This window comes from Lipotes vexillifer, unplaced genomic scaffold, assembly GCF_000442215.2.
Source record: "Lipotes vexillifer unplaced genomic scaffold, Lipotes_vexillifer_v1.1 scaffold539, whole genome shotgun sequence".
Taxonomy (NCBI): domain Eukaryota; kingdom Metazoa; phylum Chordata; class Mammalia; order Artiodactyla; family Lipotidae; genus Lipotes; species Lipotes vexillifer.
Window position 1 is genome coordinate 420,489 of NW_006789542.1, and position 13,072 is coordinate 433,560.

The 13,072-nt window shown below is 53.1% G+C and overlaps 1 protein-coding gene across 1 annotated transcript in view; it reads left to right on the forward strand.

The window, feature by feature from the left end:
* Nucleotides 1-8,045: 8,045 nt before the first annotated feature.
* Nucleotides 8,046-13,072, forward strand: part of PLCD1 (phospholipase C delta 1) — a 22,472-nt gene continuing 17,445 nt past the window's right edge. The window contains exon 1 of the mRNA XM_007462719.1: nucleotides 8,046-8,100. Coding sequence (XP_007462781.1) covers nucleotides 8,067-8,100 — 34 coding nt within the window. The 5' untranslated portion in view covers nucleotides 8,046-8,066. The remainder of the gene's footprint in view (nucleotides 8,101-13,072) is intronic.

Below are 13,072 nucleotides of genomic sequence, written 5' to 3' on the forward strand. Positions count from 1 at the left end.
GGCAACTGAGACGCCGCTAACTCCCTGCCGCACTTCCACTTCCGGCCCACCTCTTCCGCTTTGCGTCTGTTAAAGGACGCTGTCGAGTCGTCATCCTCATAAACGTTCGCATGGCAGTGTTGCTTTTACTGAGAGGGCCTTAGCGTGGGGGACCGACAGAGAAAGAGTTAATTGGCGCAGCCAGACCCGTCTCATTGCAAAAGCTTCTTCCTATTTACTTTCATCTGCCCATTCTGTAATTTGTTCAGCATTTATTAATTCGTTCATTTAAAATTTATTGTATAAAGATTCTGTTTCAGGTCTGTGCTAGGAGCTGGAGATACCAAAGGAAGATGCAGCTTCTGCCCTCGCGGAGCTCACAACCGTGTGTGTGTGTGTGTGTGTGTGTGTGTGTGTGTGTGTGTGTGTGACCAGAGTGTTGAGCAAGGCGAGAACAGGAAAACAGTTGCAGTTTAGTGGGCTACGGTCCAGGTGGAGAAACTGTTTGTTGTCATGGAACCACAAAGGACAGGAACTTAACCAGTCTACAGAAAAAGCGAGTACAGTGGGTTTTTGGCAGAAGTGAAGACCAAGCAGAGATTTAGAAGAATGAATAGACTCACTGTCATTAGCCATCAAGGAAGTGGAAATTAAAACTACAGTGCAATACCACTACACACTTAGTAGAATGTCAAGAAGTTGAATGAACGAACAAACAGGTGAATGAACCACGTGAGTGCGGGTGAGGATGTAGAGCAACTTCTCATGTATCGCAACAGGAATACAAACCAGTATAGCAGCTTTGAAAAACAGTTTGGCAGTTTCTTACAAAGTAACACATACATCAGTCCCACAACTAGGTGTTATTCCAAGTGAAATGAGAACGTTTGTGCCTACAAAGCCCTGTATGAGCAGGTTTATTCATAATCTCCAAAAACTGGAAAAAACCCAAATGTCCTTTCTACTGATAAAAAGATAAATTGTGGTACATCTATATACAGCATACTTGCAGCAATAAGGATGAAACAGACTAGTGATACGACAGCACCGATGAATGTCAAATGCATTATGCTGGATAAAAGAAACCATTCTCAAAGGGCTACATATACATAATGAATGATTCCATTTAGAGGATATCCGTTTATAGAAAATGCCAACCAGAAAACAGATCAGTGGTTATCAGGAGCTGGTGATGGGATCTAGTGTTGGCTCCAAAGGAGCATGAGGGAATTTCTTGGGGTGATGGAACTGTTCTACATCTTGATTGTGGTGGTGGTCACAAAACTGTAAGGATTTGTCGAAACTCACAGAACTGTACACTATAAAGGGTGAATTTTACTGTATATAAATTATACTTCCATTTTTTAAGTGAAAAAAAAAAAAGAATGAGTAGGAGTAAGCCAGGGGAGAAAGAAAAAGGGCACTCCATGCAGAGGGACCCCATTGTGCTAAAGCTGGGAAAGAGCACTGCAAATGGGAGGAAATGAAAGAAGTACAGGGGTGGAACTCAGGGAGTTGAGGAAACTGCTAGGCAAGGGCCAGATCATAAATGGGTCTGTAGGCAACATTAAGGAATTTAAACTTTATTCTGAGGACAGTAGGAGGGCCGTCAAGGGTCTGAAGCTGGATGTGTGGTGGTCGGCTGTATGTTCTACTGAGATCACTCTCGTTGCTGTGAGACAGCAGACTGGGGGGAGGCAAGAGGCATCAGGGAGCTCAATTGGGAAACTCGCGCAGGGGTTAGGAAAGAGGTGAAGGGCGCTGGGATTCAAGTGAGAGGAATTGATTGGAGACGGAGCTAAAGGGTAGAATTGACAAGACTCGCTCATGGATAATGGGAGTGAGAGAGAAAAGGGGCCAAGAACGACTGCCACATATCCTGTGTGTGTGGGATCAGGTGGGTGATGAGATCATCCACTGAGATGGGGAGAGGCCTGCACTTGTCCAAGGCAGCAGCTTGACATCACAGTGACTGCCATCCTTGCCAGAGCATGGCTTCTGCTCACAGGTGGTATAAACATCCTCTTTTTACTGCTGTGGTGAGTCTGTGTGCCCTACAGCCTGAAACCCACTTCCTGAGATGAGGCCCAGGATGCTTGCCTGCAGACCTGGGCCACTTCCGCTTCTCGTGGTTGGGCCTGGCACCCTCATCTCTACTTTCCGGTATCTCTTCCATCCTCAGGGCTGGGAAGCCAGGGCCCCTGTTCTGCATTGTGTACTTGAGAGGACCCTGCTCTGACTCTCCTCAAGCTACACCCTCTCCAGAGGAGGCCACAAGGTCAATGTGACATGCCCCGTGCCTGCCCAGACATTGTGAGCCCATTGACAGGACCTGTGCAGGCCACTTCTTTAAGGGCTTCCTTGCATTGCTGACAGGCGTGTGCACTAATGGGTAGCGTGGGTGGGGGTGGAGGCGGAGGGTGCTTGGGCAAGTGGGCTGGTTTGTCCAATTGCTCACGTGCATGTGAGCCCACCCACCCCACCACCACCACAGGGCAGGAAGGAGCTAGTAGAACAGTCTGGGGGCCTCCATTGCTCTAGAGTTAGGACGGGGCCTGCCCAAACCAGGTGGTCTTGTGCAGGCTCCCTGGCCCCCTTCCCTACCCTAGGGAACGACAGGACAATGGATTCTCACCATCACCTTTGGCCTCTCCATCCTGCCTCCAAACAGCCTCAGAGAAGGACACAGAGAGTCTGGCCCAGCCTGAGAGAGGCCTCCCCTTTTTCTGTGACCACCCCCCACCTTCTGGCTTCAGCTCCCCCAGCTCTGTCCAGGCCAAGGTCTTCAGCAAAGCTCCAGTTCCTCCTCTGTGCTCATCTTCCTTGACTTTTCAGCAGTATCTGCTGCTGCCCGTTCCCTCTTAATGACACACTCCCCTCCCTCGCTCCCCGCTTTCCTCTGTGCTTCCCCACCTCCATCATCATCTCCCTCTCCTCCTGGTATCTCTCTGCCTGACAATCTGGTTTCATCCCTGATTCCACTGTGCCCAGCAACCACTTTCTGTTTGCTCTGTGACTAACTGAATAAATGAATGGTTTCAACCGGGCACCAGTAACAAAGGACGCCGGTCCCCTCACCTATGAGGACTTTGTCAGCATAAAGGGAATTTCCTGAGCTGCCTTCTTCATTCTATAACCTGTTCTGCCAACCGGAATTTGAGTTTTGTTTATCTCTGGGTTCCCACACACACTTTTGGCCTTTTAAATTTTTTTACTTTTAAAGTCAGAAAGAGAAAGACAAATACCATATGATATCACTTATATGTGGAATCTAAAATATGACACAAATGAACTTATCTACGAAACAGAAACAGACTCACAGACATAGAGAACAGACCTGTGGTTGCCAAGGGCGGGGGTAGGAGAGGGATGGATTGGGAGTTAGGGGGTTAGCAGATGCAAACTATTATGTATAGAATGGATAAACAGGGACTTCCCTGGTGGCACAGTGGTTAAGACTCTGCGCTCCCAATGCAGGGGGCCCGGGTTGGATCCCTGGTCAGGGAACTGGATCCCACATGCATGCTGCAACTGAGAGTTCACATGCCACAACGAAGGAGCCCGAGAGCCGCAAATAAGGAGCCCGCCTGCCGCAACTAAGACCCGGTGCAACCAAGTAAAAAAATAATAATAAATAAATATTTTTTAAAAAAGAATGGGTAAACAACAAGGTCCTACTATATAGCATAGAGAACTATATTCAATAACCTGTGATAAACCATAATGGAAAAGAATACACAAAAGAATGTAGATATTCATATAACTGAATTAATTTGCTGTACAGCAGAAATTAACATTGTAAATCAACTATACTTCAATAGAAATTTCTTTTTACTTTTAAATTTCAAAAGTTATACATCATTATGGTAAAAATTTCAAATAATACATAAAAAATAAAAAGTATCTTCCTCTCAATCTCTTTCCTTGGATTATTCCTCTATCCTTCTAGCTATTGTTTCTGCCTGTACCAATACAAATATCTACAAAGTTTTTTTAATTTTTAAAAAGCGCCAGTGGTATTATAGTATGCATTATATATATTATCCTACAATTTACTTTTTTTTCACAGCAACTCAAAGAGGACTGATTTTGTTTTGTTTTGTTTTGTTTTTGTTTTTGTTTAACAGATGCAGGAGAACCCACTGTAATGGAAATACCATAGGTTATTTAACCAGGTCCCTGCTAGTGAACTTCAACTTGTATAATGTTTCTGTACAAAATACACAGATGACATAGAATTAAAATTGCTTGGCCAAAGCATATGTACATTTTAATATTTGAGATATTGCCAAATTACCTCCCAGAATGATTAACCCAGAGTAGACTCCCACTAGCATTGTGTGAGGGCTTACGGACATTTTCAACATGCTTCGAATCATATCCCAAATTTTAGCCCGAGCCCACATCTTCCTTTAAAACTCCAGACTTGTATATCCATCCTGTATCAATACTTGACATCTCACCTTAGCTGTCTGAAGGCACCTCAAACATAATGTGTCCACAACAGAGCTCCCGTTCTTCCTTAGCCTTCCCCATTTCTGCTTCTGGGAACCCCTGCTTCCAGTGGTCCAGGCCAAAAACCTAGAGTCACCTCTGACTCTTCTCTTTCTTTCACAGCCCCCACTGGTCAATCCTGCTGGCTCTCCCGTCAAAATGTATCCAGAATCCTCCCACTTCTCATGACCTCCACTCCCACCACCAGGGTCTGACCCACCGTCCACTCTCACCTGAATTATTACAAAAGCCCCTTCCTTGGACTCCCTGCTTCAGCCCTGTCCCTCCATGATACCCCCCACTTCCAGCAACCAGAGTGATTCTTTTAAAACAAGAGCAGGGAATTCCCTGGTGGTCCAGTGATTAGGAATTCTGCACTTGTCGGGGGAACTCAGATCCCACAAGCCATGCGGCACGGCCAAAAAAAATAAAAATAACCAAAAAAGGAATCTAAAAAAATGGTACAAATGGACTTATTTACAAAACAGAAGTAGAATCACAGATGTAAAAAACAAACTTATGGTTACCGGGGGGGAAAGGCGGGGAGAGGGATAAATTGGGAGATTGGGACTGACATATACACACTACTACATATAAAATAGATAGCTAATAAGGACCGACTGTATAGCACAGGGAACTCTACTCAATACTCTGTCATGACCTATATGGGAAAAGAATCTAAAAAAGAGTGGATAGATGTATATGTATAACTGATTCACTGTGCTGTACGCCTGAAACTGACACAACATTGTAAATCAACTGTACTCCAATAAAAATTTTTTAAAATAAAAATAAATTAAAAATAAAAAAGCAACCCATAAGTCAGATCATGTCCCTCCTTGACTTGAAGCCTTTCAAGTGCTCCCCATTTCCTCCAGAGCGAACGTGGAAGCCCTTAGAAGGCCCAGCAGGACTTGGGCCCCATTTCTTCTCTGGCCTCCCTCATTCCCCTCTCCCTCGCTCAGCTCCCTCTGCTGCAGCCACACCTCACTGACCCAAGCTCATCTAGGTTTGCTTTTCTGGGGGAGGAATTGGGCAGGGCTGGCTCTGAAGCACAGCTGGAAAGTTAGCATTCTTGGGTTGATCCTCCCCGCTCCCCCACGCCTCTAGAGAGGGTAGGGGTGGAGGGGCGAAGGGAAGTGACCTAAGGTGGGCACCAGCCCTGACACTAGGTCTCACCTGTCTCCAGTCATCCCAGGAACCCCCTCCCCACACGCCCCCTCACACGCTCATCGGAGACAGGATGGTCAGCCGGGGGTGGGGAGACGCCTGAACCCCCCCCCCCATTAGACAACTTGTCTCTGGGCACACGTGGCCCCTCTGTGCCTGCTGAAAGCCCAGTGAGTCACCAGGATCTCAGGGAATCCTGCAGAGGTAACTTACTGAGAGCTGGGTTTTAGGAGGGTAATCTAGGCATCTGGCCAGGGATGGGCCCACAGAGAGCCCTGGCTGTTTAAGGGCAGAGGGAGCCAAATCCAGCAACTGCGGTTCAGTGCAAAGCCTTTGCTAGGCCCTCCCAGCCCTTCAACACACAGGCGCAGTCACACACACCACACAGGCTTACACACAGCAGAAGTAATGAAGCAGATGACCTCCCAGCCTGTGAGAGGGAGGGAGGGGCAGGCAGGAGAGGAGAGTCCTGGGGAGCCGCTGACCCACAGGTCAGAGCAGCAGCCTGGTTTCTCTGAGCAGGGCGTGGCCCAGCTCTCTTTTCTGGCAGAACCTGGCTGCATGTGCCAACTCTGAGTCAGCTGTGCCCATCCTGCCCAGCAACCCCAGGCTCAGGAGAAGGCCTCAGCTCCTCTGCCTGGGCCAGAGGCCAGAAGAGGGCCTGCGTGAGACAGGTTTGGTGTGTGCAAAGGAAGAGCCAGGCTGTAGCCCCCACCAGCGGCATCAGGTAATGCCCTGGTTTCGAGCTTGGGGCTCAGAGCTGGGAGGTGATGTGAATAAACAGGAATGATACTTAAGATGAAGCCGAGTCAATTGCTGGTGTCAGAGTTTCATTGTGTCTCTGCCTGGGAAGAGGAGCAGGACTTGAGGAGGCTTAACTTGCTGATGAGTAGAGGGCCCTGCAGGCCGCTGGGGATGTCAGAGGTCCCAGGACTAGCCCCAAGGCCAGAGGAGGCCCCCAAAGGGCAGTCCTGGAGGCAGGCGTCCGGGCCTGGGAGAGAAAGTGAGGACAGAGAAAGGACCCCTCATCCTCCCTGTCCCCAGGCTGGGGCTCCACAGGGAGGCCTTGTGTGGACTTGTTCATCCTTGAGCAGAAGGGAAAGCAAGGAGGGTTTGGACAGGCCTGCCAGGGGCAAGGGCTGCTCCTGCTGGAGGGCAGGCCCACTGGGGACAGTGCCACACAGAGGGAAGCCCCCCTCTGCATAGGGGAGACATACAGAGGGAGGGAGCCTCTCCAAAGTCCTGACCCAGGCTCAACTGTCAGGATGGGAAGACGTGCTCTCTAGCTGGTTACATTCCTTCATGAGGTATTCAAGGCCACCTAGGCCTGCTTGTGCTGGGAGGAGGAGGGGTTGGGGTCCAACTGGTTCTGCCAGACTCTCATGTTGGTTTTATCAGCCCAGCAAGATTCACTGGTGGGCTCAGTACCCCGCATCCTGGGAGGTCTTCTGGGGGCTCTCCCAAGGGCCTTTCCCAAAAGTTGGTGGGCAGCAGGATCCTTCCAGGATCCTCCAGGACTTCCCCTGGGGGTCTCTGGGTACCTATAAAAAGGGTGTCAGGATTGCAAGAATTGATGGTGGGAGTGTGTGTGTGGGGGGGGGTCCATTAGGGACCCCTTGTCCAGACAGCCCCTTGGGAGGTCACCCAAAGAAGGAACCCTGGAGATCGCCAGGAGTTTGGGGTGTGAGGGGCTCAAAGGAGAGCTCTCTGCACCTACCTGCTCTAAGTTTTACGGCTTCGGCCCCAGCCCCCCGCCAAGGGCACTTCTGGGGTTAGAAACTTCCCAGCGAGCCGGGAGGGGACCCTTCTCCAGACTAGGTCCAGGCATGCCTCTCCAAGGACCTCCTCACTCACGTCCGTGCACCCATTTTGCAGAAGGGAAAGCAGACATCCGGGGAGCCGCGGCTGGCGCCTGGACTCCGAGGCTCCCTTTCGCACCAGCCCGGCTGGGCGTCGAACGTTACGCGGTCCCTGCCCCAGGAGGACTCCAGATTCTTTCGCGCATTACCCCAACCCCAGCGAGGCGCCCACAGGCAGGGAGTGGGGCCGGGCCGCCGTTGATAATGACAGGGTCCGCGGCCTGTGGGTGGCGGTGGCTGAGGAAGCCAGAGGGATCCGGCTATTTCTGGCCGGGACGCGCCCACAGGCCTGGGCCAGGGACGGCCCGGCTTCCCGGCCCCCACCTCTGCCCTCCTCCCCAACCCCCAGGAGGGGCGGGGCGAGGCACTGGTTGGAGGGCCCAGGGGGCGGGGGCGGGGGCGCGGGCGGGCGGGGGGCGGAGCGGAGTCCCGGGAGGACCTCCAGTGTCCTCCCTCCGCAGTCCATTCGGGTCCCTCCCCTCCTCTCGGACCCGAGACCGCCCGCGCTGTCGCTGCGGACGAGTGTCCCGCGGCGCCCCCCTCCCGCAGCGCCGTCCGTCGGGCATGGACTCGGGCCGGGACTTCCTGACCCTGCACGGTGAGTACTCGGCCGGCTCGCGGGGGGGACCCCGCCTGGGCCGACCTCGAGGAAAGCCGTTCTCGGCCCAGGGCGGGGGACCCCCGGTTCCTCGGCCGCCCTCCGCCCCGCCCCCGGCCCGCCCCTCGTCCCTTTTGTCGCACGGAGGAAATCTCCACCCGGGACTGCCGGGCGCAACCCTGGGCGTTTCCAGGCTTGTTCCCCAGACCCGGCCAGTGGGGAGAACAGGGGTGCGAGTCTGAAGATTTCCCTAAAGACGACCCCCGGCCCTGCCGCCTCGGGGACTCCCCCTCTCCCTATCCTAGTCACGGAAGGGTGGGCTCCAGGGTCCGGCGCGCTCGGAGGGACCGAGGAGGAAAGGAACCAGCATCCACGAATAACTGAGTTATCTTCGCCCAGTCCGGGCCGCCCAGAGAGGCTCCCCAAAGCCCAGGCGTGCCTGGACCGCGTCAGGCAGCGTAGGTGTGGCGGGGTGGGAAGGCTGGGGCGAGGAGGTGTGCGAGGTGAGGTCGGGCCGCGCCGCAGTAACTGCCCAGCGCAGAAATCCTAGTCAGCGACGCCCGGACTGGGAGGGGCAGCCCGATCGCCCCCATCTGCGCACCCTCCTGGCCGGACAGACCTGAATCTCAGCTCTAACTGCCTGCTGCTACCCGCCTTTGTCCAGCCGAGCTCTGTCTTCTCCGACCGACCGGCAAACAGTCTGGGCCAGCTCCTTGCCCTATAGGGGTCTCTCCAGGAGAGAGGGCAGCCACGGGCTCTGGACTGCAGGGACTGGAGGTCTCCTAGCTGCACGGGGCCCCTAACCTGGACCTGGAATCTCTTTGCTCCAGCCTGGGGATTCACCCACTTTTAGTGTGCTTTGCCCTCCCGCGCCCCAGGTCATCTGCCAGCTAAGCAAACCCTGCCTCTCTTGCACCAATCGCCGCTTAACCCGATCTCCCTCTGTTTTCTAGTACCTCTGGAGTCCTTTAGTGCCCACCACCTATCCACCTAAACCATGCATGGAGATAATAGAAGGGAAAGGAAAGGCAGAGCCCTCCATCTGTCCACTAGAGACCCTCTGGAATTCAGGGACACTTGGAGACGTTCCTTTCAGCCAGTGCCCAGTCTGTCTCATTTTCCTGGTTGGCCCAGACCTGGTCCCCATGGCCCAGAGAGACCTTGCTCAGTGTCCAGAGCTGTTACCCTCACACCAGTAGCCTCAAGGCAAACTCTTTCAGGGTCATGGGATCCCTGCCCTTCCCAGGGCTCCCTCTTCTCCTCTCAGGACAGAGGTGTCTCAGTGCTCCTGCCACCCTGGCAGGAAGGGCGGCTGGGCAGTTCAGAGGATCACAGTAGAGATTTCTGCTTTCTCTCTCATCATCCCTTAGCTAGTGCTGTGTACCCCGCAGACTGCCACCTCTTCCGTGCCAGCTTCACATTCAGACCTCCTACAAGCCCTCTGATCGCCTCTGGCTACAGCTGTATCCTCAGCTCATGTTAGAATGGGCTCCATCCTCAGGCATTTGTGCCTTTGTCCGGTCTCTGTCCCTGGGCAGCCCTGGTATCTTCCCTGGAGAGGAAGCCACGTGGAGGCTCAGTCAGCACCTCCCAGTTTTGTGGCATGGGCTTGGCAGCCCTGGTCCATCGTGTTTGAGACCTGCCTCCCAAGTGCCTGACAGTCCAGCTCTTCCTGCGGAGCTGGCAAGAACAGTGCGATCCCAAGCTGTCTCCCTGAAGGCCCTGCTGCTTCTAGCTCATCACCCAAAATTACGTCCCTTAACTGCCTTTTGTTCCCCCTGCAAACCATATCGGCAAGCAAGAATCTGTCAAGGAGAATTGGTGGTGGAAGGGTGTAGTCACTGTGCCCTGTGCTGTTCCAGGTTGTTTACACTTCCACTGGAGAGTCTGCATCTCTTTCATATTTTGGGTCCTCTAGCACTGGACACACTTTCTGGCTTGGGTAGTTGGGGGTCTGCTGCAGAAAGGCTCCCTCCATTGGCCTGGGGGGGGGTATGGGGGCCACCTAGATAAGAGATGTCCCTTGTGTCCTCGCCCCAGATGCATGCAGAGGCACTGTAGTATACAGACATGGATTATGGAAGTAGACTACCTGGGTTCAAGTCTTAGCTTTTTCATCTTAGACAAATCCCTTGACTTCTTGGTGCCTCAGTTTCCTCATCTGTAAAATGGGGGATAAGAACACTACCTCCCTCATGGATTGCAGTAAGGATTGAACGAGCTAACACATACAAGGCAATAATGAGAACAGTGCCTAGTACCAGCAGGTACAATGTTCCTACAGGAGGCCCACCCCCCCAAGTGACCACGTCATGTGAGTATTTTGTGAGATGAGGGGGAATAAGGTAGTCCCTAGCCAGGAAAAATGTGACCAGAACTGGGTTTAAGAATCAAAGGGCTCCTGGGGAATTCCCTGTCGGTCCAGTGGTCAAGACTCCATGCCTCCACTGCCAGGGGCCGGGGTTTGAGTCCTAGTCAGGGAACTCAGATCCTGCAAGACATGCAGTGAGACCAAAAAAAAAAAAAGAAGAATCAGGGGCTCCTTCTGGTGCTTCTGAAGCCCTCAGACTGACGCTGTAGTCCCCTGGCCTCCTTCCCTACCCTACTTCCTTTGCTTGCTCCATTCTAGCCAGGCCTGCACTGGCTTCTCCAGCACGTCCCCAGATGTACCCCAAAAGACCTAACTTGCCAAAGCTCTCCCCTCACTGAACACATCCACCTACACCTACACTAACTATTCAAACACTGAATCCCTCCCGCCCCACTGTAAAACCTGGCATGAGTAAAAGTGCAAGGTAGGGTGTAAGAGGGGCCTCATCTTGGTCCCAGGAGACCTGGGCTGCAGCCCTAGACCTGGGTTCCAGTCCTAGCTTTGCCTCTACTTACATTGTGACCCTGAGCAAGTCCCTTTGCCTGTCTGGGCCTGTCTTCTCATCCACGGGAAAGCAATACCTACTGATAGGGGATGTTGTGAGGATAAAGCACTAGTGGGCAAAGGAATTCTAGGTTGGCAAAGAAGCCAGTACCCCCAAGAGATAACAGTTCCAGATCCATCATAGCAATTTGGGGTAGCCAGACCCCTACCCTCCTCAATTATGTTTCAAAGCTGTCTGTCCCTGGGATTCCATGCCCACACAACACAGACACACACTGATCCACACTGATCTTAACTTTTTTGTGCCCTGGACCACTTTGGCAGTTAGGTGAAGCCTGTGGACCCCTTCTCAGGATCATGTTTTCAAATGCATAAAATAAAATACATAAAATAAAATACATAAGAATTCAAAGGAAGCAAATTGTATTGAGATGTGATTCTATCCATAGGTCCTCGGGGAGTCCTTGGCCCTCTGATTAAACCATTAAACCATCACGTGGTTTCTCTAAAACAGAGGTTCCCCTTACAATCAGCTCCCACAGCTCCAAGTGAAGAACAATATTTCTGTGCCCATATTCCAGCTCATCTACATTAACACACATTCTCATGATTTATTTTCCTCCGAGGTGTGACCTTAGGCAAGTCGTTCTGCACTTCAGTTTGTTATTATTGCTGTGCTTGTCTGTGCTAATAACTGGCTTTGCCAGTGACTCACTGTCAATGCTGGTGACTGGAGCTGCGGTGAGGCAAGTGAAGGAACTATTCAGAGGCGGAGCGTAAAAGAGAGGAGTGAGTCAGGCCTCTGGGTGGTGTCCTGACCTTGGCACACAGTAGGGGCTCCATAAATAGATGCTGGGTGAATGAAAAGCAATACGTAACTTACATGAAAGGGCCCACTGTTCCGAGCACACTGGCAGCACAGTTTCATATGGAGTTGGAGTCCTCCTCACCTATTTATCAAAGCAAGCCTGTGTTAATGGACTCATTTTTAAGACCAGCATTTTTTCAAGAATTCCATTCGCATTTGGAGCCTTGGAGATTATCCCACTCAGGTAGCGAAACTCTCAGAGAAGGAAACAGGCCTCCCTGAGGTTTACATGTGAGGCAACAGCCCGTTGAGTCACAATGGATTCGTTGAGGAACTGAGGTAAAATATTTGGCGGGTTCCGCTGTCCGGCCCGGGCTCCATCCCCGGCTTCTTCCTATCCCGCCCCACCAGGTTGTCCGCTAGACTCTGCAGCCCCTCAGGCTGCCGCCCGGCCGGGCTTACCTCCCGGCTCAATCTTGCCCAGCCCTCCAGTCCTCCGCCAGGCCTCCAGCTGAGTGTTTAGAATTCGCGGCTCAGGCTCCGCCCCCTGGTAGGACTGCCTCCACAGTCAAGGTTCCGCCCCTCCCTGCCCGAAAACAAAAGGCCTTTGCAGTGAGGGACCCTCCCCCGGTTTGTCCCATGGGCCCTGGCTCCGCCCCCGGCCGTCTTCCTGGCTACCTCTGCCCCACGTCGCCTCGCAGACTCGGCTCCTCCCGCTCCCCACCTCTTTGGCTCTGGCTCCACCCCAGTCCGCTTTCTGGGCTCTGACTTTCACCACTGATCTTCTTCCCGGCTTATGGATTTGTCCCACTTCACCTCCCGGCCCCGGTTCCTCCTCCTCCTCTCCCCGCCTTGATTCCGCTCTCGCCGCACCTCCTGGGGGCATCGGTCCTGCCCCTCTGGAACTGTCCCTGCCTCCTAGGGTATGGCCCCGCCCCTTCAGCACAGATTTCTGTATCGCCCCGCCTCTAGAGCCGTGGCCCGACCCTTCACTGCCCCGCCCCCACGGGTTCTGCCCCCGCCCATCCACTCCAGGTCTCCGCCCCTGCTCCACTCTAAGGAGGCCGTTCCGCTCCTAGGGCCAGGGCTGCCTTCTGGACGCCACACTGTCCCGGGCCAGGCCCAGCGGGCGGCGGGGGCACTTCGGAACGTCATGCAGTGCCTGGGGGTCAGGCGCCGAAGCCGGAGCCAGAGCCGCTCCAGAGAGCTCTACCTGCAGGAGCAGAGCCTCGAGGTGGCAGCTCTCAATGAGCAGAGGCTGGGTAAGGGATGCAGGGCGCCCCCCCCCC